The sequence below is a fragment of the Saccopteryx bilineata genome, chromosome 7 (assembly GCF_036850765.1).
Source record: "Saccopteryx bilineata isolate mSacBil1 chromosome 7, mSacBil1_pri_phased_curated, whole genome shotgun sequence".
Lineage (NCBI taxonomy): Eukaryota > Metazoa > Chordata > Mammalia > Chiroptera > Emballonuridae > Saccopteryx > Saccopteryx bilineata.
This window is the reverse complement of record NC_089496.1, coordinates 80,355,690-80,383,385: the sequence shown is the minus strand read 5'-3', so window position 1 is coordinate 80,383,385 and position 27,696 is coordinate 80,355,690. Positions and strand designations below refer to the sequence as shown.

Below are 27,696 nucleotides of genomic sequence, written 5' to 3'. Positions count from 1 at the left end.
GTTAAAAAAAAACCTACTCCTAGAAGAGTTTATTTTTACTTAATTCTATGCTGTCAATTTCACAGTTTTAATTTAGATTTGATGGAAAGAGAACCATATATTGGTTAAAATTTAAAACAAATTAAAACTTCAAACAATTGGGTAAGTTAGGATTCTTCACAAATTGATTTATAACAATGAAAGAGGAAATATATTTGACCTAGGAAGCTGGTTTAAACAAGTAAATCTCAAACTAAAATTGAATTCTAAGATATACTTTCATAAGCAAAATTGTAATTTTTTGAAAAAATTTATACTTACAGGCAAATGAGTAAATACTTGAAAGATGCTTCTCAAAAAATTAATAAGATCTATTAAATAACCACTTGCTCTTCCATCAGGCTCAGACATTGTCCAGTCATAATCGGCAAGCTGAACAAATTCATCAATTTTTTGATTAAGTTTGGTATAGATTTCTCCTTCTGCTGCATGCCGGGCATCCTGAGGGAGGACAAAACAACAACAAATGATAAGCAACAGTTCAAGAAGCAGGTCATAAAACAAGTTCTCTTAAAATTCTAAATTTTGTTTTATATTTTTTCTTCGGTCTAATATTTCAGTCATTTATTCAAAGTCAAAGAAAATTGCTTTTTTCCAAACTTACTATCACCATTTTTGTCTTTATGTGGTAGGATCATTATGAATTATTAATTCTGAATTATTGTCACAGTTCTATGAAAACCTTTGAGAAAAAGAAGTAAAAAAACAAGTTGTCAAGAATGCAGAAGACCACCCCAATCCACTAATTGAGAGAAATTAAGTTGGACTATCACAAAAGACATAGTTACTGGTGTTTTGAGTTGAAAAGGCAAAAGAAAAGAGGTAGCTAACTTCTTTGAGGAGGAAAAAAGACATAAAAGGAGTGATACAAAAAATAGCAGGGTAAGGATCATCAAACATTCTCTCTTCCATAAAAACAAGAAAACTAGCAAAAATAGGCAAAATCGACTTTTCCAGAACTCTGGAAATTAACTTAAAACTTGTAACAATACAGGCAGCATTTATTTTTTTTTTTTGAATGATACTTCAATTTATTGGCACTGACAATCTATCAAAAGGCGTATTTTTCTCCCATGAAGTCAGATTGTTCTCCATCTGCCATTAACATGTGTCCATACATCTTCACCTTGAAAATGTAACATTTCAAGGTTTAGTCAAGGTACATTATTCCTTCTTCACTTTCACAATTTTTATGTTGCTGCCAGAAGTCTCCTCAGCATTTGCTCTGAATTCTGTTTTCAGTGTACCTCCTCACTGCTTTTGTACAGATATGGGAGAATTGGATGTAGTTGATAGAGTTCAGCCTATCACCAGTATGCCACCACGATGTCAGAGAGGAGGCTGGTCAATCTGAATCGGGAGGGCACATCATTGTTAGCTCAAAGCGTGACCCAGTGGCTGGAAGGTCAAGGCCTGAGAGGCCCAGGCAGCCTTTATTTTTTTTAAAAAATAACTGAATCATAAGAAATAAGGTGACCAATTGTCCTCCTTTAGGGAGGACAGTCCTTCTTTTGTAAGTTCTGTCCTCCCTCGAAAAGTGTTCTCCTACATGCCCTTCTTTTTGATATTGGAAGACTAATCTATAAATGTCCGTATTCTATCGATGCAGAGTTGATCCATTGCGTGTGATGTGACTTATTTGTATTTGACATGACGATTCGTCAAGGATCAGTACAGTGCGGTGAGACGCAGTTATGAGACGCATGCGCTCCACACAGGAGACCTTTGAGAGAGCGCAGGATATACCTAATACGCAGATGGCGTTGTGCACTTCTTACTGAAACACAACATGGCACATACGACATTGTAGACTCACGATTATTTCTTTCTCAGTGAATATTCAATCATAGACAGGTAAGCACAGTTCACATTTTATTAACTCATTATCTATTTCATAATTTCCAAATATGTATAATTTTATCTACAAGTATTTTCCCGAAACTCGAGTTTTAAACTGGAAATCTAACCTCAAACAGTATCTATTAAAAATGCATTTTGATTAAATAGTTGCATAAAACACTTTTTTTATTCTTGGACTCTTCAGTCACACTGGATAGTAATTTCTCTTTGTTAAGAGAAGTTTGAGTTAGTTTTTCTGCCAGCTCTGATCAATTTTCTGTTAAGTAATACTCGTATCTTATTTGAAACATTTTATTGAACATTCTAGAAAAAAAAAGGTTACATTTAATATTACTCATTTGGAGCAAGGGAAATACTTCTATAACATTTTTCTGAGCCCTAAAAATCTAAGCAGTTAATTAAGTTAAAACTATCAAAACTAAGGTATATACTCTAGCTAGTTTCCTCCTGCTATAATTTGAGAAATGATGCTCTGATAATCTATGATCTTGATCTAGAAATTTCTAAATGTTAGTAGCATATTATATCCAACTCATTGGCCAACGTCACCACTAATATTATAGACAAAGAGTGGGGGGAAGGTAAAGTAGGAAAGACTAAACATCAAGATCTAGTGATACACCCTGTCAGGTAGTTCAGTTGGTTAGAGTGTAGACCTGATAGATTGTGGGTTCAATCCCCAGTTAGGACACATAGAAAAGACAACCAATGGATGCATGAATATGTGGAGCAACAAATTGATGTTTCTCTCTCTCTCTTCCTTCCTTTGTCTCTCTCTCTAAAATTAATTAAAAACTAGTAATTAGTTATGATGGGGGAAGAGGTGTGACAAGAGCAATTAAAAAATACATCAGCCCTGGCTGGTTGGCTCAGTGATAGAGCATCGGCCTGGTGTGCAGGAGTCCCGGGTTCGATTCTCGGCCAGGGCACACAGGAGAAGCATCCATCTGCTTCTCCACCCCTCCCCCTCTCCTTCCTCTCTGTCTCTCTCTTTCCCTCCTGCAGCCAAGGCTCCACTGGAGCAAAGTTGGCCCCGGCGCTGAGGATAGCTCTATGGTCTCACCTCAGGCGCTAGAATGGCTCTGGTCGCAACAGAGCGATGCCCCAGATGGGCAGAGCATGGCCCCCTCGTGGGCATGCCGGGTGGATCCCGGTCGGGCGCATGCAGGAGTCTGTCTGACTGCCTCTCCGTTTCCAGCTTCAGAAAAATGCAAAAAATAAAAAAATAAAAAAATAAATAATAAAATAAAAAATACATCAAAGGAGAGGCCCTGGCCAGTTGGCTCATTGGTAGAACATTGGCCTGGCGTGCAGGAGTTCCGGGTTCGATTCCCAGCCAGGGCACACAGGAGAAGCAACCATCTGCTTCTCCACCCCTCCACCTCTCCTTCCTCTCTGTCTCTCTCTTCCCCTCCCGCAGCCGAAGCTCCATTGGAGCAAAGTTGGCCCAGGCGCTGAGGATGGCTCTGTGGCCTCTGCCTCAGGTGCAAGAGTGGCTCTGGTCACAACAGAGCATCGCCCCCTGGTGGGCATGCTGGGTGGATCCCGGTCGGGCACATGTGGGAGTCTGTCTGACTGCCTCCCCGTTTCCAGCTTCGGAAAAATGCAAAAAAGAAAAAAAAAAGATCAAAGGTAAATTCAGATTTTCCAGGAAAGAAGGCAAGAAAAATGGTGATTACAGCAGTTCCCACTTATCTGTCTGTGATTCCCCTATTCTGAGACGGGCAGGTAGTATAGACAGCGTGGAGACGCAGAAAAAGGGATGACTCACATCCCAGGCGGGACAAAACTGGATGACACAATATTTCATTATGCTATTTAAAATGTATGAATTATTTCTTTCCAGAATTTTTCTTTTAATATTTTCAAACTGTGGTAACTGAAACCACAGAAAGCAAAACTGAGAATAAGGGAGGGGGGTACTATACCACCATAAAAATATTAACTTGAAAGAGGAGCCCATTTAAGACATGAGTTTTTATTTAGCTATTTTAGACATTAGTGTAACATTCAAGGAAATATTTTATTATTACATTTGGTACCTAAAAACAATAAAACATTTTAAATGGCTACTTTTCACCAGGTTTGTTTATTATATTATATTACTGTGATTTAAAAAAAAAAAAGTCATAGGTTTTAGGATATGAATTGTGTCTTATACAAATACCCAAATGCCTTCAGGGCCCAGGCAGGCATGATGAATGAGTATGGTGGACAAGGTGACTGTGGCAGGCATGATGATTGTAAAGCATAAATCTCATCTAAAGGTGAATACAAATTCAAAACAGTACAAAACCAATAGGACCAAATGTATCTACTTATTACATACTGTAGTTGTTTCTTGGTAGTTATCTGCCCTTTTATTCCTAATGGTTCAGAACCATTCCACCTCAGCAACTAGCACAGAACAATATACATTTTATACAATAAATATTATTTAATATATCCTTCCAAGCCAAAACTGATTGTCCGAACAAACCAATTATTGATTTGTTCACAGGAGTGTCTTTTGGGACACAATCCAAGCCTTACTTTAGTGTCACGGTGACAATGACTACTGAGAGTAGCAAACCTGTCATTTGTTGCGGCAAATATGAACTACTCAGACACCAGAAGAAATGCTCCAAGGGGCCAAGGGGAGGCAACAGTCCTGGTCAGAATATCGAAAGACTGAAGCCCCGTCCCCAGTCTTACTCAGATACTTATTAGCCAATACAAATAACTCAAGGCAGTAGAAAGAAGTTTTCAGGGAGTGAAGTTAAAGCACAAGGAAGATGCTGACTCCTAATCTTTGTTGAGAGTCTAACCATATTTTTTTGCAAAATCTTATCCTGCTGTTTTGCTATTTCCAGCACGCATCGTTTCCAGTACTGGGTCAGAGAGGCGCCTGGACTCTCGTCCACTCAGGGCTTTCACCCTTGGGCACCTTGTGGTCTCTAATTGTTATCCTAATCCTGCATGTTTTCACAGCATGTTCCCACTTTAGATGAACAAATTTTCACTTATTGTTCCCTCTCAAAGTAGCCAGTCCTAGAAAAACTGGACTCCCTCATACAGAAAACCTAAATCCTTCATGTAGATACTTGTTAGCTACTTCACTTCTAGCAATGTGCAGAAAAGGTCAATAGAGGTTTTGAGTTAGAATCAAAGTCTAGAATGATTTAAATATTTAGCTTCTTGATTACCTAGTATCGTTGTAGGCTATTATAAATTAAATCATTTTCTAATTCTCAAATTTCCTGAATTTCCTTCTTTTCCTTTTTAAAAGGTCAGTACTACATTCTTACCTTTCCAGTTTTCAGGGGTTTTTGCAGTGGTGGGATTCAGCCGGTTCGCGCACCTTCGGTAGAACCAATACCTAATTTTTTTGTTGAGTTTGGCGATCCGGTTAAAATGATACTTGTAGTCAGGGTTCTCTCTAAGGTGGGCACCTGGGCAGCCACCCAATGTGTAAATCACAAATTTACATTCTTGTTTAATGTTCATCTGCTCAACAGTGTATTCTAAGCTCCTATAGTAATGTTCATTCTGTCTATAGATGAAAAGAATTTGACAGAACTATGCTTGTAACATTTAGTTATTCATTTCATAAAGTTCATTATATCTTTGATAAAATACTACATTTTAATTCCCTTGCGTTTGTTACTTCAGTAAACAAACACATAACATAAAGAGAAAAAGTGCCAAACAACAAGGGGGTGAGAAACTGTCATTGGAAATAACTTAAAAAACACTTTTATTGTTTTTGGTCAGGTATTACCTAATATTTTTTCATTAATATTTTAAAACTTTCTTATAACATAATCTAGTTTTGTGTACCTCTTTTATTGTTCTTTTTTTATTATTCATTTTAGAGAGGTGAAAGAGAGAGAGAGAGAGAGAGAAAGGGGGAGGAGCAGGAAGCATCAACTCCCATATGTGCCTTGACCAGACAAGTGCAGGGTTTCGAACCAGCGACCTCAGCGTTCCAGGTTGATGCTTTACTGTGCCACCACAGGTCAGGTTTATTGTTCTTATTTAAGTATTAAATGCATGAAATAATAAACTACCTTTCAGTATATCATTTTTTTTTTATACTTTAAAAGATCATTAGGGCAGAGAACAGGTTGTTAAATTATTTGAATCCCACCACTTGGTATTTTTTTTAAGACTTTTATTCATTTTTAGAAAGGTGAGAGAGAGAGAAGGGGAGGAGAAGGAAGCATCAACTCCCATATGTGCCTTGACCAGGCAAGCCCAGGGTTTCAAACCGGCGACCTTAGCATTCCAGGTCAACACTTTATCCACTGCGACACCACAGGTCAGGCCCACCACTTGGTCTTTGAACCTCAATAGTGTTAAAGAATGGCTAGGGGCTTTGTAGTAGCATCTGCCACTTCTTAGGTAATCTAGGCTGTTTGTAATCAGGTTTGCAAATCATCTGATATAGTTTTTTAAAGTACTACTTAACCATTTCTGCTTCCTACCACCTTTATAAGAGGCACTTGCTATAATTAACTGATTACTGATGATAAATTACGGAGAAACAGAAAGCTGAGCGCTTTTCATGTATCCATGGGGGTTGAAGTAGTCTATAAACTTTGTTGATCTGTTTTTGCTTATAAAACTAAAAAAAATGCTTTTGCTTTTTGTTAGCTCCCCCTCCCCCACCACAAAGCAGTACCCTCATTTACTTTCCTGTATTCAGTAAATATTTAAGTTTTGCTTTTCTCTGATCTACCTTTTAGAATTTCATGTAATTAAAATCTATTAAAATAGCTGCAAGCATAAAACTGCTTTATGGAGTCCTCTCTGATGGGGAAAGATCTGAAGTTGGTGGTAACAGGTAACAAAGTAAGTAAATGTTACATGCATTCCTTTTACAAGATGACAATCAAGCTGCACAACAAAACAATCGTACAGAAGACCACTTCAATAACACTTGATAGCTGGCTGCTTTTTAGTGCTGAATAACATTCCATTGTCTAATTGTAGCAGTTTCTTCATTACTGAAGGACATTTTGGTTGTTTCCAAGTTTTAGCAATTAGAATTAAAGTTGCTATCAACTCATATGTGTGAATTTTTGTATGGACATACGTTTTCAACTCACTTGTGTAAATAAAAAGGAATGTAACTGCAAAATTGCATGGGAATATGATTAATTTTATAAGAAACTGTTAAACTGTACCATTTTACACTTCCACCAGCAATTAATGAGAATTCCTGTTGCTCCACATCCTCACCAGCATTTGGTGGTGCCATTATTTTAGATTTTGGCTGTTCAGGTAGGTACGCAGTGGTATCTCACTGTTACTTTGCGATTCCCTAATAATCTATATATTATGAGGAGCATCTTTCCATATACATGATAGCCATCTGGAGATCTTCTTTGGTGAAGTGTCAATTAAGACCGTTTGCCCATTTTTAAATCAAGTTGTTCATTTTCTTATTGTTAAATTTTATGAGTTCTTTGTATACATATTTTAAGTAACAGTCCTTTACGGATTAGTCTTTGGAAGATCTTTTCTCCTAGTCTGTGGCTTGACCTCTCATTTTCTGATGTCATTTTTCAGAACCTAAGTTTTTAATTTTAACAAAATCCAGTTGATAATTATTTCCTTCATGGATCATGCCTTTGATGTGGTATCTAAAAAGTCTCTGCCACTCAAGGTCATCCAGATAGTCTCTGATGTTAACTTCTTGCAGTTTTATAATTTCAAACTTTACATCTAGGTCTACGATCCATTTTGAGCTAATTTTTGTGAATGGTATAAGATCTGCATCATGATTCATTTCTTTGCATGTGAATAACCAGTTGTTCCAGCACCATTTACTGAAAAGACTATCTTTGTTCCATTGTACTGTCTTTGCTGCTTTGTCAAAGATCAGTTGAATATATTTATGTGGATCTACTTCTAGGCTAGCTACCCTGTCCTAGTGATCTCTGTGTGTATTCCTTGGCCAGTACCACACTGTCTTTATAGTAAATCTTCAAGTCTCCCAACTCGGTCTTCTTTGATATTGTGTTGGCTATTCTGGGGCTTTTGCCTCTCCATATAAACCTCAGGATGAATTTGTCGATATCTATAAAATAATTTGCTGAGATTCTGATGAAGAATGATTTGAATCTAAGTATCTAGTTGAAGAGAATTAATATTTTGACAATGTTGAGTCTTCCTAACTATGCACATGGGCTACCTCTCCATTTATTTAGCTCTTCTTTGATTTATTTGACTAGAATTTTATAGTTTTCCTCATAAAATTTATGTGCATATTTTCTCAGATATATACCTAAGTATTTCAATGTTGGTGGTTATAATGTAATATAATGTAAATGTAAACAATATTGTATTTTTAATCTCAAATACCACTTGTTTTTTGCTTGTTATAAACTGGCAAAGAATGGCTGAATTATTTTCATGTTGTAATGTTTTGAGGAAGACAAAAGCTTGTGAGCAATGAAACTGAATATGAAAATACAGACTCTAAATTATCACAGTTTGGTCCAGAATTTGCTGTCCTGATTAGTCAGAATGGAGCTGCTCTGATTGGTTGGTTGGTGAAGATGCTGATGGAGGATATAGCTGCATAGCTCTGACTGGGCAGGGAAAGCCTTAGTCCTATTGGTTGAAATACAATTCCAAAAACTCCTTTATAAGGGCTGGCGCAGGTGGCAGAAACACAGTACAGGCAGGCAGTTCAGTGCAGGCTTCTCCCTGAAGTGCAGTTTGCATGAAAGGCCCCGGTTGAGAAATGGATACTAGGCTCCACTTTAAAATGAGCCCAGTTTACCACCAGAAGTCCTTCTTGGTAGGTTGCTTCTGTTCCCCTCTATTTTTTCTCTCCTAATATTCCCATTGCCTGTATGTTACACCTTTTATAACTGTTCTACTGTTCTTGGATATTCTGCTCAAATTTTTTCCAGTTTTCCTTTGCTTTTTTGTTTCTACTGACATATCCCCAAGCTCAGAGATTCTTTCCTCAGCCATGTCCAGTCTACTAATAAGTCCACCATAAGCATTTATCATTTCCAGTACAATATTTTTGATCTGTAGTATTTTTTAAATTCCTTCTTAGATTTTCCATATCTCTGCTCACATTATGCATCTGTTCTAGCATGTTGTCTACTTTATCCATTAAAGCTCTTATATCATATTAATCATAGTTTTTAAAAATTCCCAGTCAGAGGCCCTGGTCGGTTGGCTCAGTGGTAGAGTGTTGGCCCAGCATGTGGAAGTCCCAGGTTGGATTCCTGTGCACACAAGAGAAGCACCCATCTGCTTCTCCATCTTTCCCTTCTCCTTCCTTTCTGTCTCTCTCTTCCCCTCCCACAGTCAAGGCTGCATTGGAGCAAAGTTGGCTCAGGTGCTGAGGCTGGCTCCATGGCCTCCGCCTCAGGCGCTAGAATGGCTCTGGCTGCAGCATAGCAATGCCCCAGAGAGGCAGAGCATCGCCCCCTGGTGGGCATGCCAGGTGGATTTCAGTTGGCCACATGCAGGCGTCTGCCTCCCCGTTTCTAACTTCAGGGAAAAAAAAAAATCCCAGTCAGATAATTCCAATATCCTTTACATATCTGAATCTGGTTCTAATACTTAGTCTATCTCTCCAAACTGCCTTTTAAGTCTGTCTTGTAACTTTTTTCTTGATAGCAAGATATGATGTGCCTGCCGGGTGAACGGAACTGCAGTAAATAGGCCTTAGTAATGTGGCAGTAAGGCATGAGGGGTGGGACGGTGTACGGCAGTCCTATGATTAGGTTTCAATCTTTAAGTCTTTGCCCCATGACTGTGAACTTGACAAGTGCTTCTCATTTCCACCGCTTAGATGGAAGAGGATACAGTCTGGAGTTGTGTATTGCCTTCCTCTAGTTTGTTTAGGCTCTGATAAGACCCCAACAGTTTAGGCACATAAAGAGTTTGTTTCAAGGTAAGGTCTTATCAGAAGCATAAAATGCTTACAGAACAAAATGCTCTGGTGTATTCCAAATGGTTCCTTTTACTTTTCCCCTGATGGAAGCACAAAAGAATTTGTTTCTCTAGTCTTCACTGGGGGTACCCGACAGGGCTCCAGGAGATAAAATTCACAGAAAGATGCCCCCCAGGATTAGGTCCCCTTGGAGCTTTCCCTTTCAGACTTATCTGTACTGGTCTCCAGCAATTCAAGTCCAGTTCAGGTTTTCCTACCTCAGCAGCGGTTCCTGCAGAGGTTCCTGCCCCACTCAGGTGTGATTCTCTGTATCTGCCTGACTGTCTCTCAATTCTGGGGGCAGTGGTTTGCCCTATGATCTCACTTCGCTGACAAATCAAAAAAGGGTTACTAATTTTTCAGTTTTCTCAGCTTTTTACATGTCAGAATAGAGTGACAATTTCCAAGCTCCCTATATGCTATGCTAGAAACTAAAGTCTGTGTTCACTTTTTAATAACTTTGTAAAGATTTTATTTATTGACTTTAGAGAGAGATAGGGAGAGGGAAAGGGAGAGAAAGAGAGCAAGATCATAGCTGCTTCACTTTAGTTATTCATGGATGGCTTCTTGCATGTGCCTTGACTGGGCAAGCCCAGGGTTTTAGACCAGCAACCTCAGCACTCCAGGTTAACGCTCTATCCACTGTGCCACCACAGCTCAGGCTAATGATTAACTGAGATATATATAAAATCTGTGCTTTTATAAATTGTACATGTTCATATATTTAGGCTATGGTTCAATAAAAAAATACTTTTTTTTTTTTTTGTATTTTTCTGAAGTTGGAAACGGGGAGGCAGTCAGACAGACTCCCGCATGCACCCGACCGGATCTACCCGGCATGCCCACCAGGGGGCGATGCTCTGCCCATCTGGGGCATCACTCTGTTGCAACCAGAGCCATTCTAGTGCCTGAGGCAGAGGCCACAAAGCCATCTTCAGCGCCCGGGCAAACTTTGCTCCAATGGAGCCTTGGCTGTGGGAGGGGAAGAGAGAGACAGAGAGGAAGGAGAGGGGGAGGGGTGGAGAAGCAGATGGGCGCTTCTCCTGTGTGCCCTGGCCGGAAATTGAACCCGGGACTCCTGCATGCCAGGCTGACGCTCTACCACTGAGCCAACTGGTCAGGGATGTGGAAAATACTTTTTAAAAGTCCATATACCATGTCCTAGCTTCACAGGAGGTGAATCTCAAGCCCCCCCAGTTACTTTAGCCATAACCCTAAAAACACCTTTGTTACATAGTCATCAACAGATTGAAAAAAGGCAAACTAGAAAAAGAATCAGAAGCACATTGTTCCTTAGGCTCTTCCAGCTATAATCACTTCCAAAACTCAAAAGGAAAGGACTTGTCAGGGTGGCAGGCTGGTAAAACTCTATGGAGCAAAACTAAAGAGCTCTGGTGCCAAAGAAAAAGAATAGGGTCATTTCTCTACTACACAGAGTTAAAAGAAAGTGATATTTCCCCCTCTATTCTGATGCGAATCTTTTCAGGTAGAGGTCTTGTATTCATTTTAATTATCTCTCAGAGTGGGTCCAAATTAATTTTTTTTTTTAAACTGAGTTACTGCTTGAGGGCAGGAAGTACCTACTTTACTTCTTTTGTATCACTTATAGATTTAGCAACATAAAAATGCAAGTTGATAAGATAATCCATATATTCAGAAAATAAATACGACATAAATCATGCACACACTTTGTGTGTGCATATGTGCTTTTGGAGGGGAAGCAAAAGGAGGTGCCAGTAAAAGAACCCTGTAAGTGCTTATTTCCATAATCATTAAGCAACTAAATAGAAATATGTTTGGTAGAGTCATTAGACTGAAAAGAATTGGGCTAAGAGGTTAACTAAGCAATCCATAATAATGTCTGCAATCAAGACTGTACTTTAATCTTCTCTGTAAAACAGGCAACAGACAGACTATTCACTAGGAATGGAAATTCACCCCATCTCCCTTTAATATTGATTTAACAGTTCTTAATGTTGAATGCTTCCTCATATCATAGTTTACAACAAATTCCTCTTGAAATAGACCAAAGGTAGAATTGAAGAATACGTGACCTTCATATACTGAGCCTGAAACAGCTCTTATTCTCATAAAACAAGAAAGGGTTTCCTGAGTTATATGTGAAAATAAAACAAGCAACAAAAAGGATGCCCTACTATTTATAAAGGCTAAACTTGATTTCTTGATTTCCAGGAAAACCAAGAAATTTTCTATGGCAGTTGTAGTTTCGACCAAGTATCTATAACGAAAGGGAACACTGGTATGATGGGCCAGAGCTAACATTCCTAAACATTCCCTCCCAACAGGAAGATTTTGAGAAGTGTAGTTCTAAGATCCTACAGGCTAAGAGCATCACGTTACAGTATCTTTTATCTTTGGGTCTTTCAGTTATAGCTGATTAGAAAATTGCAAAGACCCCTAGATATACACCAGATGTCAAGGCAATTCACGTTTTAACCAGAATATAGAATAAGCCTGTTACATTTAATGTTAACTATGGACCAATGTCACCCCGTTATATTTCATTTCTAAATTAAAAAAACAAAACAAAACTAACCAGTACTGTGGTCGTATCTGCAGGCTCTGAGCACAGCTAGAGTTACTCAAGTCTATGAATCTTAAAAGAAAAGCAAGTCTTTTTGCGACAGCATGGATGAACCTGGAGGGCATTACGCTAAGTGAAATAAGCCAGGCAGAGAAAGACAAGTACCATATGGTTTCACTCATATGTGGGATCTAATGCACAAAATAAGATAACAAACAAAACAGTAACAGATTCATAAATACAGAAAATAGACTGACAGCTGTTAGAGGAGAGGGGATTTGTGGGGCTGGGTGAAAAAAGTGAAGAGACTAGGCAAAAACAAGACAAAACTAAACTCATCACACAAACAACAGTACGGTGATCACCAGAGGGAAAAGGGGGTGGGGCACGGGAGAAGACAGCAGAGGGGACAAATGGTGACCAATGGAGACTTGACTCTGGGTGGTGAACACACACCACAATATACAGACGATGTATGTATGTTGGGTAAATAAGTTTGTAAAATTTGTTATTTGATTTTGCTCACTTTTATTGTTAAAAATAGCCACGCAGGTGGAACAGCTAATTACCTTCCTGCTTGGGAAGGGCTTTGTTATGCTAATGTGTGCTGGAGGAGGGGTTTTCATGCAAAAAAAGTTTTAAGAAGAAGGAGGAAGTGGAGACCACGTTGTTGCAGAGAGGCAGCCAAGATGGCAGGGTGCTGAAGGAGAAGCCAGTTTGTGCAGAGATGAGAAGGGAGAAGGTGTGCAGATGGTGAAAAAGAGGTGACTGAGCTGGTGGGGGGCCTCTGATTCTAGGAAACACTGGAAAGATTCTTCTGGTTGTGGAACTGGAGAACAGGTGAGTGGGTTTGGTGTCCTGTGTGTTTGTGTTGACTCGCCAGCCTGTTGCGAGGCTAGAATAAAGGCCTGGCTCACCATCCTTCGGCTCTGCTGTTTCTTTACCCTCCGTCCAAATTCAATGAGAACCTGCACCTGCCTGGCAGAGACAGCAGCCACGGCTACTGGCCACACAATGTATTAAAAAATTGTACACCTGAAACCTATATAATTTTATTAACCAATGTCACCCCAATAAAGTCAATAAAGAGGATAAAAAAATTCAATAAATTTAATGTTAACAGTTAAATATGTATACAACCCTAGTCCTCCAAAAATCCCTTCTGGAGAGCTTATGAGTAATACGTGGACATAAGGACATTTTTTTTTCTTTTGATAAAGAAAAAAAGAGAAAGATTGCATTAAATCTCATATAAAAGTAAAGAATCAATTTGTTCTTGAATAAGTAAGTGTCCAAAACCTTGTGGAGTTTTCTCCGATGTTATAGTACTCACCACAACATATCATCAAGTGCCTTTTTATAGTTATTCTCCCACAAGCTTCTTGAAAGCAGGGATACATTTTTATATTCTCATCACCTAATAGGGTGCTCGGGCATAAATAATGTACAACAAGTGGAACTATGCTAAGAATCCACTTTAATCCTCATAATAATTGGATGTGGAAGGTAATCTTCCCGTTCAGATAAAAGCAGGACTTTAATAACATATAATATTAGATATTTATTTTTCTTCAGATTGGAGCCAATTAAGGATTTAAAGCAAATCTTACACTTACCTAATTCATCTTACATTTCTAATTTCCAAATAAACACATATAAACATTATATAAAAAATTATTTATTGAACTATGAGACATTAACAGATATCCAGTGAAACCATTCAGCACCACTAGAAGTCTTCAAAACATAAACAAAATGTAATATAGCTGTAAAAAGACAATATACTTCCCTCTATATTAATACATTTACCTGCTCAGTGCTGACAATGATTACCTCTCATTTTCAATTGTTCGGAATATAACAGAATCATGTTTACAATAAAAAAATTGTCTTTAATTTTTAGATGTTTGCTTATAGAGATGGAAATAAAAGATTTGGTCAGATTTTTACATACCTTAAAGGTAGAGAGTCCATAAAGTCTTGTAGTATGAACAGTATCTTGAGAAATATTTGTAATGTTAGTTATAAAATCCTCAAGGTATTTGCAAGCTTGTTCCAGGTGTGTTGTGTTTATGATGATTTGCACTAGCTAGAAAATACAAAATATATCCGGTAAAACATATGTTACATGTACACAAAGCCAACTGATTTTTAAAAACAGGACTATTACTTCCAGTAACTGTATCACTTATGCATAATTATAGCATTTCAGGATACAACTGATTATCTGATTTCAAAAGCCTGCTACAAATACTGCTTATGAATGCTATCATTTAAAAAAATTAATAACCAAGAGTCTAACTGCCAATTAATTTAAAATGTTTCAAAATACTTTTTCAAATTTTATTACCAAGTAAAAAAGTGAGTAATTTCATTTTTCACCTTCAACTACATCAGTTGCCCCTTACTTACAGGGGAGACGTTCTTACTCCCCAGTGGATTCCTGAAACCATAAACAGTACTTGCTTCAGCATTTCATAGACAGATGACTGGTTCTTACTATAGAGCTTTGCAAGTTCAACATACGATTTTTTTCTCTTTCCTTATTAATTCAAGTACTCTCTCCTTTTCACTTACAGGAAGCACTTTATGGCTTCTCTGTGGCATATCCAAATTGCCAGCATCACTACTCTTGCGCTTTGGGGCCATTATTAAGTACAATAAGGGTTACCTGAGCGTAAGCACTGTGATAACAAGACAGTTGTTTTGATAACTGAGACCGCTACTAAGTGACTACCAAGCAGGTAGCCTATCCAGAATGAATGTGCTAGACAAAGGGATGATTCACGTCACAGATGAGACGTGAGATTTCATCATGCTACTCAAAACAGTGTTCAATTCAAAACTTATGAATTGTTTATTTCTGGAATTTTCCATTTAATATTTTTGAACTGCAGTTGACCATAGGTAATTGAAACCATGAATAAGGAGAAACTACTGTATCCATTTCCCATGTAAAAACCCTCTTCCTTCACACTGCTTAAATTTACACTGATGCTTTTATTTACAAATCCAGTTCAATTAATAAATTTAAACTAGAAAGCTAGTTTTACAGGATAATGTTCAGCAATAACTTAATTTAAAATACTGGTTTCCTATAGTGAAACATTTGGCTATAAACCTACCTCTGTCAAACCTATATGAGGTTTTCTAATAAGGTTCAGTAAACAGCTATTCAAAGTTCTGGTCAGCAGCAGATTTGTAGATTTTCTAAGCATATCATCTATTTCTGTTGAGCTAAAAACAAAAGTTGATATTATTATGCTTTTAGCCAGGGTATAGACAGTTAGTTAGCCTCCTAAATAATATAATACAATTTAGTAAAATAACCTGCTCCACCTCTTTCCTTTATATCTTTAAATAAATTACAAAATGACCCTGGCCGATTGGCTCAGTGGATAGTGTCAGCCCATGTATGGATGCCTGGGGTTCAATTCCTGATAAGAGCACACAAAAGAAGTGACCATCTCCTTCTCTCCCACTCCTCCCACCTCTGCCCCTCCTGTAGCCCGTGGCTCAAATGGTTCAAGCACTGGGCTGAGGAAGTACAGATAGCTCATTGATCCCAGCGCATCAGCCTCAGGTGCTAAAAAATAGTTCAGTTGATTGCAGCATCCACCTCAGACAGGGGTGCTGGGTGGATCCTAGTTGGGATGCATGCAGAAATCCATCCCACTATCTCCCCTCCTCTCATTTAAAAATAAATAAATAAACAAATTAATTAATTAGTTAATTACAACTGCCCATAATTAAATCATAAATTTCAATACAATTTAATTTCACAAAAGGGACATTTCAATAAAGTAGAATATTCATTTATGGCATAATTTAAATGTATTCAATTAACTATTACAGGAAAATGGTGGGGTGCTTAGTATAAGGAAATAAAATTATTCTTAAATTATGATTCCATTATGAGACAGTCACTTTTAAAGACATTTCATATACAATCTAGGCAAAAATTATTGTTAAAATGCAAATTCAGGTGAGCTCTTTCCAAATATAATTATTACATTTAATTTTAATATAACTAAGATATCTATTTATGTTGTGATTTTTAACAGAGATTCAAAGAACTGTTTAATTACCTTACACTAATTTTATTTTGGTGCAAATAAAAAAACCTATGATGTTTCTTAACATCATAAAGATTCCTAGGCTAGCACTAAAAAGCTTATTATTTTCTCCTAATCACTATGTAAGTAAATAACGATTTCTTGAGCCACTGCCCTCACCTCTTCAACACAATTCTTTCATCCTCTCCAATCTATCATCCATATTGAGGCCAGAGTAAACTTTCCACAATACAACTCTAATCATGTCATTCCTTAGTTAAAAATTCTCCAACTGTTCCCCAATGTATATGAAATAAAATACTGCAAGCACCAGTCTGACATCTAATATTGTAGTATCCCATTTTCTCCTAAGTCCTATGTGTCAACCATGTACCAGGCACTACTGCATATAGACTGCTTTATATACATGTATAACCTCATTTAATTCTTACAACCATCCTATGAATTATTTCCTAATTTTATATACATATGAGAAAACTGCAACTTAACCAGATTAAGTCACTTACCCAAGATCCTACTACATCTAGTGAGTATCAGCATCAAGACTCAAACTAAGGTCTAAGTCTGAAGCTTATGTTTTTAACCACTGCATTATACCATCTCTGCCTTAGGTTAGAGCTTTAGAATGTTAAAGTAAAAACAAGATAGGCATAATCTAGTGGTGACTCTCAGGCATTTCAAGCTCCACTATTGAAAACAACTACTGTAATAGTTTGTTACTCCTTTTCAGTTAATACTCACCTGTACTAACTGTTTCTCAAATACCAGATTATATTGGAATTAAAAGCAAAATATATCTTTAGAGACTCTGGAATAAGAGGTTAGGTATATGATGAAGCTTACAGCATGGTTCTTCAACTTCAGAGTGCATGAGAATCACCCAGAGAACTTGGTAAAACCAAGTCCCCACCCTCAGAGTTTCTAATTCAGTAGGTCTGAGGTTGCCTTTCCACAATTTCCCACGCGATGCTAAAGCTGCTGGCCTGGGGACTACACTTTGAGATCACTGGCTTGTGAGAAACACATAGCAGAGCAGATGCTATGCATTAGGTATCAGTCTTCATTTTTTTTTCCTTTCCTTTCCAACTCATATTATTTAAGAACAAAAATTTAGAAAGCCTTTACATAACCCCTATTCACAGGGAAAAGCAGTAAAAGACCTAAAATCAGATATTCTTTTATCCTGGAATAATACATATTTCTTTTTCCACTTATTTATATGTTGTTTAAATAAAAAAAATTATAATAAACACAGATACAATGAAATATAATTTAAAAACTGTCATTGTTCTCACTGTTTCAGCTCGAAAAATAAATAAATCTCTCTCTCTCTCTTTCTTTTTTTTAAGAAAAGCAGGGAGAGAGCGACAGGAACATCAAGCTGCTCCTGCATCATGTGCCCTGACCGGGCATCGAACTGACCGCCTCTGAGCCGGAATGACACTCCACCCAACCGAACTATCAGCCAGGGTTACAAATAATTCTTATATCTGAACTGCCCTCATGCCTTTTGATGACTTAAAATTCAAAAGCATTTAACACTGGATCTCAGAGAGGGAGACAGTATTTTATGAAGGCCAGCATCACCATTCCCTCCTCCAGAGTATTCACCATTAGAAATATATCATATGACTATAACGCAGGATCCATCTAGGTACCTACTACAGGGTGAGGGATAAAGATCATTGTTCCTCTAACATTACTATTGTTTTCCTTTGATGTCACACACTTTCACCAATAAGGGAGTCAGAAGAACTCCTTCCTAGCCCACACACTAATTGGCTGCATCATTCTGGACAAACAATGAATCTTCTCTGAGCCTCGGTCTCCTTATTACTAAAACAGGGATAATATCACATTTCCTATTTCCACAAATGTAGGAAATTACTTTTCTCATACCAAATAAATGGTATTCACTTGTCTATAAAATCAAATTGGCTGTAAGTACCAACAGTTGCTATGCTGTGCTTTCTTACTACATATGATACCAATTTGCTACAGCATTCTTTATTAATTCTATTATTTTGTATGAGTCCTCACTTTAAGCCCATTTGAGAAAAACCAAACTATTGAGAATATCAGCTTTCTCATAAATCAATGATATAGATAAAGAAGGGATACTGTTTAGCTACTAGTAACCTGAAAAATACAAAAACCAAAACAAGTAAGAACTTGACAACTAAAGAAAACAAAAAGGACACTGGTAAACAGATTTAACAACAAACGCGAGGGAAGAACCTAATCTGGGTACTGAGTCAAACACACCAACCATAAACAGACATTTTGGGGACAACCAAGAAAATATTGACTAGGGAATGAATGATACTGTGGAAGTATTCATTTTGTTGAGTGTGGGTGAACACTGAAACATTCTTATTGTTTTTAGAAACACATACTGAAGTATTTAGGAGTAAAATGTCATTATTTGCTTTAAAATACTTCAGCAAAAAAAAAGAAAAACAAAGTATGGCAAAATGTTTATTATTGTTAAGCCTAGATGCTGAGAATATAGGAGTTTCCTATCTTATTATCTCTATTTTTTATGTCTGTTTGAAGATTTACATAATAAAAATCAAAAGTAAAAAATATATATAGTATTTATAGCATTTAAATCCCATATCACTAAAGTATGGTAGCCTTTCCAATGAGACAATAATCCAATAAAAGTCATGGCCCTGGAAATGAAATGTTAATGTTTCGTAAAAATTGCTATGATAAGGATACATTTCTCATGAATAAACTTACCTCCGATGTAATGACTCCGAAAATTTAAGGCTGGCATAAATAAATTCTTTAACTTGAATGTAAATGTGAGGCACTGACTGAGACATGGGGAATTTCTTTGGGAAAGACTGCTGTAGAAAGGAAAAGTTAATGTTGTTTTCAAAATTTTAGAAACTATTTTAATCACTTAAAAATGTAAAAATTAAATTGATTGCACATTTGAATTAAAAGTAAATAGCTGCATCTCAAAGTCTACCGTTACATTTTTACATTATTTTGGAGATTTTAAAGAAAACCAAAATATTTCTGCCAAAAATAATGTAGCAATTTACCTGTGTCATAAGTCCTATTGTCAGACTCCTAACAAGGAAAGAAAGCTTGTATCAATACCTCTCTGTATGTCCCCACAAATATCCTGTAGGAGCTGCCTAGCTGGCAGCCATCTGCTTCTCTGTATTCATCATACAAGAGTCAAGCTGTTCATGATTTAACGTTGGGTGATGGGCACATAACACAATCAACAGTCCAAATACTATAGAAATGTTTACCTGAAACCTATGTACTCTTATTGATCAATGTCATTCCATTAAATTTAATTTTCTAAATAAAATTTTTTAAAAAAAGGAGAAAATTATGAGCCAGCTTCCTGGCTCAGTCATCAAACCATTCTAAGACTCCCTTCATTCACTCTCAATGAAGGCTTGATACTAATTCAAGAAGGTATCTATTTCATTCTGTAACCCCTAGAATACCTTACAACAGCTTTCTGACCAATATACCATCAAATACTGGTATGCAGCCAATGGTTTATAATGTGCTTCTTGGCTAAACTGCTTTATCAGCCAACAACCATAAGCAAATTCTTGGTTTCCAAAAGGTAAACTCTCTCCCAGGTGTTGGGGGTTTTTTGTTTTGTTTTTTTGTTTGTTTGTTTTTCTAAAGTTGGAAATGGGGAGGCAGTCAGACAGACTCCCACATGCGCCCGACCGGGATCCACCCGGCATGCCCACCAGGGGGCGATGCTCTGCCCATCTGGGGCGTTGCTCTGTTGCAACTAGGGCCATTCTAGCGCTTGAGGCAGAGGCCATGGAGCCATCCTCAGCACCCGGGCCAACTTTGCTCCAATGGAGCCTTGGCTGCGGGAGGGGAAGGGAGAAACAGAGAGGAAGGAGAGGGGGAGGGGTGGAGAAGCAGATGGGCGCTTCTGTGTGCCCTGGCCGGGAATCGAACCTGGGACTCCTGCACGCCAGGCCGATGCTCTACCACTGAGCCAACCGGCCAGGGCCTCTCCCAGATTTTTAACAAAAGCCCCTTATCTATACTTCATGAGATCTTCTATCTCCACATTCATTGCAACCTAGTTATATCAGTGAAAGTACCCTCACCATGGTCACTAGTGATCTTGTAAATGTTAAATCCAATGGACTTTTCCAGCTCTCATGTTATTTGATTTATCTGAAGTATCTGACACAGTCGGCCCCTTTCTGTTTCTTAAATGATTATCTCTCCTACCTTGGTCTCCATGCCCTGCACTGGTTTTCCTCTTATTTTTCTTCTACCTTCTCTGTGTCTCTTCCTCTAGCTATGCCTTAATTGTTACTATGCCTTACAGTCTATTCTACATCTTCTCTTCCTACCATACATGCTGCCTTTCCATGATCTCGTCTACTCTTATGACTTCAATCGCCATGCAAGTGCCAATATCTCCCAAATCTATAAATTCAGGCCAAATATTTCTCCTGAAGTCCAGAATCTGTGTATCTAACTACCACTCGGACACCTTAATTTGGCTGTACCACTTACACTGTAACACTTGTGGTTGTATACCAGTGTTTGAGGGTAATCAAGACATACTCAATAGATCCCAATAGAATAATTATTGCCCTTTCCTTCTAAATCTGCTCCTCTTGTGTCGCCATAGTGAATGCTACCACTGTCTAAGAAACTTGGCTATCATATTTGACCCCTCTACTTTCGTCCCTTCTTTTTTTTTTTTTTTTTTTTTTACAGAGGCAGAGATAGACAGGGACAGACAGACAGGAACAGAGAGAGAGGAGAAGCATCAATCATCAGTTTCTTGTTGCGCATTGCGACTTCTTAGTTGTTCATTGATTGCTTTCTCACATGTGCCTTGACCGTGGGCCTTCAGCAGACCGAGTAACCCCCTGCTGGAGCCAGGGACCATGGGTCCAAGCTGGTGAGCTCTTTGCTCAAGCCAGATGAGCCCACGCTCAAGCTGGCGACCTCGGGGTCTCGAACCTGGGTCCTTTCATATCCCAGTCCGACGCTCTATCCACTGCGCCACCACCTGGTCAGGCCGTCCCTTCTTATATACAAATAATCACCAACTCCTATTGCTCCTGCCTCCTAAACATCTCTTAAATTCCATGACCATAACTCTCACTCAAGTCACCAATCTCTCTTATCAAGGTAACTGCAACAATCTCCCCGCCACTAGCCTAATCTCTTCTCCAATCCATTCTCCACATATTAACTAGAGAGGTCTATTTGGAAGATATTTCAGCTTTAAGAACTTATGTTAACCCTTTGAGTAGTACAAACGTTCATTTACGTCCTTGTGCCTCCTGACCATCCAGAGTACAATTGATTTATTTAAAAAATGTGTAAGGCAACATTAAAAAAAGGCAAATGTATGTTCTTATTTCCATAAATTGGTTATCAAACAGACATGCTTTTAAGTTAATAAAACTGTAACTGGAACAATTTCATTTTTTTTAAATAAACAACTCACTCCCAGGGGTCAGCAAGCACAAAAAAAACTCACTACTCAAAGGGTTAATGGCATTAAAAACAATATAAATATGTTCTTATTTTAGCCAGAGGGCTCTAATCGAATTATCACAACTTTCTGCAAAAAAGACTGATTTTGCATATATGTTCAGTCTTACTTTCTTTCTCACTCATACCTCACTTTACCCTGAAAATAATGTCATTTGAAAGAGTTTTATATCTTTCCTAATAGCTTTAGTTGAAAAATATACTTAAATTAGGGAAAATATTAAAGATATACACACATATAACCAAGAGACTGTTTTTAAATAATTTATGGAATTTCTTTTTTAGTTGTCAAATTTAAAGTTTCCATGTGGCCTTTACATTAATAACTTTTTTAATAGTTCTTTTTTTAATGATAAGTAATATATGGACCAATGAATACATCTACTAATGAGTTTAATCCTACTACAGATTCTGGAAGCACCCTACCAGCTAAGTCACACTTTATTTTAACTATAAATCTATTTAGAATACTTTAGTGTAGTTAAAAGAAACATTAGAGATTATTTAGTCCAAACCCCTCACTTGACAGATGAGCCACAAATGCCCAAACAGAGTAAGCCACTTCCCCATAATAAGCCACAGGCAGGGCTGGCATGTGAACCCAGACCAACCCAATGCTCTTTATGGAGATACTATAGCCTGTACAAACTTTATTACCAGTAACCAAAACAAAACAAAAACAAGCCATGAGATGGAGAGTCTTCTGGTAATACTTCTTGACAGAAACAATTTTGATTAGGGCTTTAAAAATGTAGAATTAGAATAATCTAGTCTTTTTTGTGTGTTAGAACACAGCTATTAGGTTTATGCAACGTCAGTGTCAGCTATACTCTAAAAGCTATGCACTGAATTACCTGGTCCTATATTTAGTGACTAGTACACATAATATGCTTAGCTTATACATATAATAACATAAAAATTACCATCATCATTCACACATTTCACCCAGAATTCACTTTTTGCTCATTGGAAAGGGGTAAAACTGTAGAAAATGATTAAATTATAAGCAGCTGGAAAAATAATATAGTAAGGAGAAAAAATAATAAAGAGAGTAAAAAAGGTGACAATAATGGGGAATATGAAACCCTATTCCCATGAGATTTGATACTACCCAGAGATATTGGAAAGATACAGTGTGTGTGTTTGTGTGTATGTGTGCACACACAGGTACAATCATATGTAATCCCAGAACACTCTACATGTGGTATATCTCCTTTCTGCATCCTGTCTTTTATTCAGACATCTTGACTCCAAAATATATATTCCTCCTTCAGGAAAAAATGTATAGGTGGCTATTGCCTTCACTCTTACTTAACCAAGATAATTTTTTTGTAGAAATACATTTTTAGAAAAAAAGTCACAACAGAAGGTCTTCCACAGTGATGGACATTTCAAAGAAATTCCCCTCTCTTTCCCTAAGTTATACTTACTCCTATAATGTACTCAACATTTAGCATGTCCTATTTGGAATCTACCCAACATTAGCAACACCTGCCCTAAGAATTCCCCTAACACTTGGGACAACTGTTCCTAGTATCCCTAGGAAAGTCCCTCTTAACTTTACCAAAATAGCAATTGTAGTAGCAGTAATATAATCTTTTAACAAAACAATCAGTTTTCTCAAATAACACGAGGAAAAAACTTGCCTCAAAAGAAGGCATTCTCACTTACAGTGTCAAGTTAATATTATGTAGCAATAAATGTCATGGGTTTATTTTTAAGAAAATTCTTGAATTAAGAACTAGTTTGTACCTTTTCAAGGTCTGAATCTTGAAAGGGAAATTTACTGATGACTATTTTATATTCTTCTTCATTAGCAATAGAGATGGGGCTATAATTATCTTCTTCAAAAATATCCCTGTTAAGAAAGAAGAGAGAATTGAAAATTTAATATTAGGAAACATCATTAGAGTGCTATAGGACAATTATATATATATAATTATATACATATTATATATATGTATATATATATATTTAAATATATATATATTTAAATCCCAACTAGCCTGTTTAGTGGTGGCACAGTGGATAAAGCATCAATTTGAAATGCTGAGGTCATAGGGGAATCATCCACAGAATCCCAAACCTTGTCAGCATGAGCCCAAAGGTCGCTGGCATGAAAAGCCCAAGGTCACTGGCTTGAGCAAGGAGACACTGGCATGGCCCCAATCACGGCACATATGAGAAGCTCAATGTACAATTAAATGAAAGCAACTACAAGTTGATGATTATTACCTTCTCTCTCCCTTCCTCCCTCTCTCTCTCAAAATAAAAATAAATAAATGACTAAATAATTAAAACCCATCAAAAAATCCCAACTATTATCAAAGCATTAATTTGTCAGTTAAAGGTCTAAGTAGGAAAACACTGGATAATCCAGAATTCTAAAATGCCAAATAATTCGTATCCCTTTCAAAATTCATGTGTAATCTGTTCCCTCCCCTTGTTTTACATCCTCTCAGTACTTTAGTTTTAGTTTCTAGTTCAGCTCAATTCTGAAGATGATATCCTTTTCTTTAGTGACATTTTACTTTATTTCATAATATCGGAAGCATACTTTCTCCCATAAGTTTTTTTAAAAGACTTTATTTATTTTAGAGAGAGAGAAGGGAGGAGCAGGAAGCATCAACTCCTATATGTGCCCTGACCAGGCAAGCCCCAGTTTTGAACCCGTGACCTCGGCATTCCAGGTCGATGCTTTATCCACTGCGCCACCCCAGGTCAGGCCTAAAGACGATATACTTTAAATGAACTCATCTATTATCTATAACTAAAAGCAAAGCCATAAAATGGAGTATTCCAGCCGTATTTCTTGATAGGAACAATTCTCAAGTTGTATGTCTTGTCTCTTCTCCTTCCCAGCTAGGTCATAAGCTCCTTGAAGATGAAACGAAGTCTTCTATTGTTTATTCTCTCATAATGTCACTGGCAAAGGACCTTTTACAGTTAGGAAGGCAGGGACATGTACTACTCAACAAATATCCATGTGCTCTCCTACACAGACCCCTTGCAAATAAGCAGAACCATATGACCAGATTTGGCCATTGGGCTAGAAATGGAAGCAATATGTGTTGCTTCAAACTAAAGCATTTATGAGCTAACTGTGTGACCCTCCTTTCCTAGGGTGATAGGGGAGACCACATGTTGAGAAAGTAGAGTCACAAATGTAAACAGCCTGGATTAGGACTATTAAACCCCTATGGACTTCTGTGTGTGTGAGAAATAAAATGTCTGTGTTCATCCACTGAGTCATTTTTGTTATTGTAGCATAACCCAGCCTGTCCTAATATACCTGCTGTCCAATCATCAACTTCCTTTTAATAAAAAACCTAGTTTGATTAATATTCATTGAGCATTACTTATATGCTAGGCTCTGGGCTAACTGTGATGAAAACACCCTACTTCGTGAAGATAAAAGCAAGATCTTTGTTCTCGAACCTAATAGGATAGCTATCCAAACAGATTTATAATTTATAATCATATGCTAGATGTACAATAAAAGAGGTGCAAGATTCAGAAACGAGACAAAGGAAGAAGTGATTAACATTATCAGAGTAGGTACGAGACATCTAATAAAAGTTTTAAGAGAAGTATGAGCTCTGTAGGGTCTTTAAAGATAAAAAGAAACACTTTTAATGAGATTCTGGGAGAATAGCATTTCAGAAAGATGAAACATAACCTACAAAAGCATAAAGGTTAAAAAAGTATGAGTGGGATGACGTCAGAGTAATGGCGGAGTAGGAAGCGATACCGATAAATCTCCCCCAAAACTCAACAAGATCTTCAACCAGAAACAGAAAAACCTATACTTGGAGCTTCCAGATTCTTCGCAATACACCCAAAGGTATGATTGAGTGAAAAATTGGCTAAATATATAACCAAACCCCGAAGGAAATAGGGAGTAAGAAATGCTCCGCCTTCCTCACTAACCTAAACAGGGCGGCTTTCTCTGGTAACTGTGAATATAGAAACTGAGGCGGGCAAAGGGGGTGAATAGATCCAGGCCCCGCAGCAAAAACGGCCGAACCAGGCTGTGGCTCAGAGATCCAAGCCGAGGAAAATCTGATCCTGTGGCAACCCGGGCAATACAAGCTAACACTCGCGCCAAACCCAAACAAAGAAAGACAAGCGGAGCGGCCATTTTACCCGGTCTCCTGGTCGGTGCGCAGTTAGTGGAAGAGAGATTTCTTCCTAAGCCGCGGAAGTGGGTGCCCGTGTTGCCCCACGGAGAGGCAGGGTCAGAGGCCTTTCTGTGGGCTGAGGGCAGAGTCTCTGGGCAGCCCCAGCGCCCTGGGAAAGCCACGCACGGGAGGGAGTGAGAACTACTTCCAACGGTGGAGATTTTCCGTGCTGGAGGCTGTTTCACTCAGAGCGAAACGCGGCCGGCCTCATATCCTGGTTTGCACGCGCAGATAAGGAGTGAGCGATTCCTCCGAGTGCCTCGGCAGTGCGCGCCAGTGTTATCGCAGAGAGGGGCAGAGTCAGGGGCCTTTGTGTGGGCCAAAGCGGAATCTCGGGCCGCCCCAGCGCCTTGCAAAAGCCGCACACGGGGACGGAGCGAGACTCAATTCCAACGCTGCAACCTTTCCCTGCGGTTGGGGGTTTCACTCAGAGCGTGAGACTGCTGGCCGGATATCCTGGTTGCAGACAGTGAGTGAGAGTTTCCTCCAAGCGCCCCGGAAGTGGGCACCCGCTTGTGTTACCGGATAGAGTGGCAGAGCCAGAGGTCTTCGAGTGGGCGGAAAGCCCGCCTGATTATGCTAGCAGCTCTGACTGACTGAGCCTTACCCAGAGCCCTGTGCTGAGTGGAAATAGAGTGGGGAGTTGCCAGCAATTTGAGCCTCTTACTATCCAGGCAGAGGCAGCAGCAACCCCATACCTGGACTATCAGGCTACTAATTGAGGAAGGAAAGACTAGGAGAAAGGCTCCAGGAACACGGACTCTCTCTCTGTCGGAGCCTATAAATGCTAATGAGCCTCGACTCCCAACGAGAATAAAGCACAATACATGACATTGCCATAGAGACTTATCAACTGCAAACCTCTACCTGAGCGTGCCAAAGGGGCAGAATCCGGGGTACAGAGTCACCGACCAGGAAGAGGGAGAGAAAAGAAAAAGCAAGAAGATAACCTCTCAAAATCAAGAATAATCTGCAGACTTTATAACCTATCCCATTTTATTATATTTGTTCGTTTGTTTCTCTTATCTTCATTCTTGAGACTTTTTTTTCCTCCTCCAATTTGGCCGATTAACTCTCTACCGGTCTTACTCTCTCCTCTCCTTGAACTACACTACCCATAAGTGTTACATCTCCCATTATCATTTCTCTTCTCTTCCTTTCTCTCTATGAGGGTTGCACTCCAAAACCCTTAACTCTCTCTCTCTCTCCTTTCTTTTTTCTTCTTTTAGTGGTTCCCTCTTTTTTTCTCTCTCTCTCTTTCTTTTCTCCCTCTATATTAGTTTCTTCCTTTCTCCTTTATATCTCCTCTCATTCAAACCTCAATAACAAACAAATTATCTTATCTGGGACTCAAACCTATGTTTGTGGCATTTTGGGGGGTTTTTACTTCACCTTTTTAACTCACTAGCAGTGCTCCCATCCCTGGCTCTCCATATTATCTAGTTCTTGTTCCACTAAATACAATAGTAAGTTTTTAATTTGTCCCCCCATTTTTCCATTTTCCTCTTATTCCTCTCATCATAACTC

General features: G+C 38.3%; 1 protein-coding gene across 2 annotated transcripts in view; it reads right to left on the bottom strand.

Moving 5' to 3' along the window:
* EXOC6 (exocyst complex component 6) overlaps positions 1-27,696 on the bottom strand; it is a 203,954-nt gene that overhangs the window by 81,142 nt on the left and 95,116 nt on the right. Inside the window, exons 14-18 of one of the 2 annotated variants that reach the window (XM_066240066.1) lie at positions 23,741-23,846; positions 19,211-19,317; positions 15,515-15,626; positions 14,344-14,478; positions 301-480 (exon numbers count right to left, since the gene is read on the bottom strand). In XM_066240066.1, the coding sequence (XP_066096163.1) occupies positions 301-480; positions 14,344-14,478; positions 15,515-15,626; positions 19,211-19,317; positions 23,741-23,846 (640 nt within the window). Of the gene's footprint in view, positions 1-300; positions 481-14,343; positions 14,479-15,514; positions 15,627-19,210; positions 19,321-23,740; positions 23,847-27,696 lie in introns of both variants that reach the window. The other variant, XM_066240065.1, reaches the window with a different exon arrangement.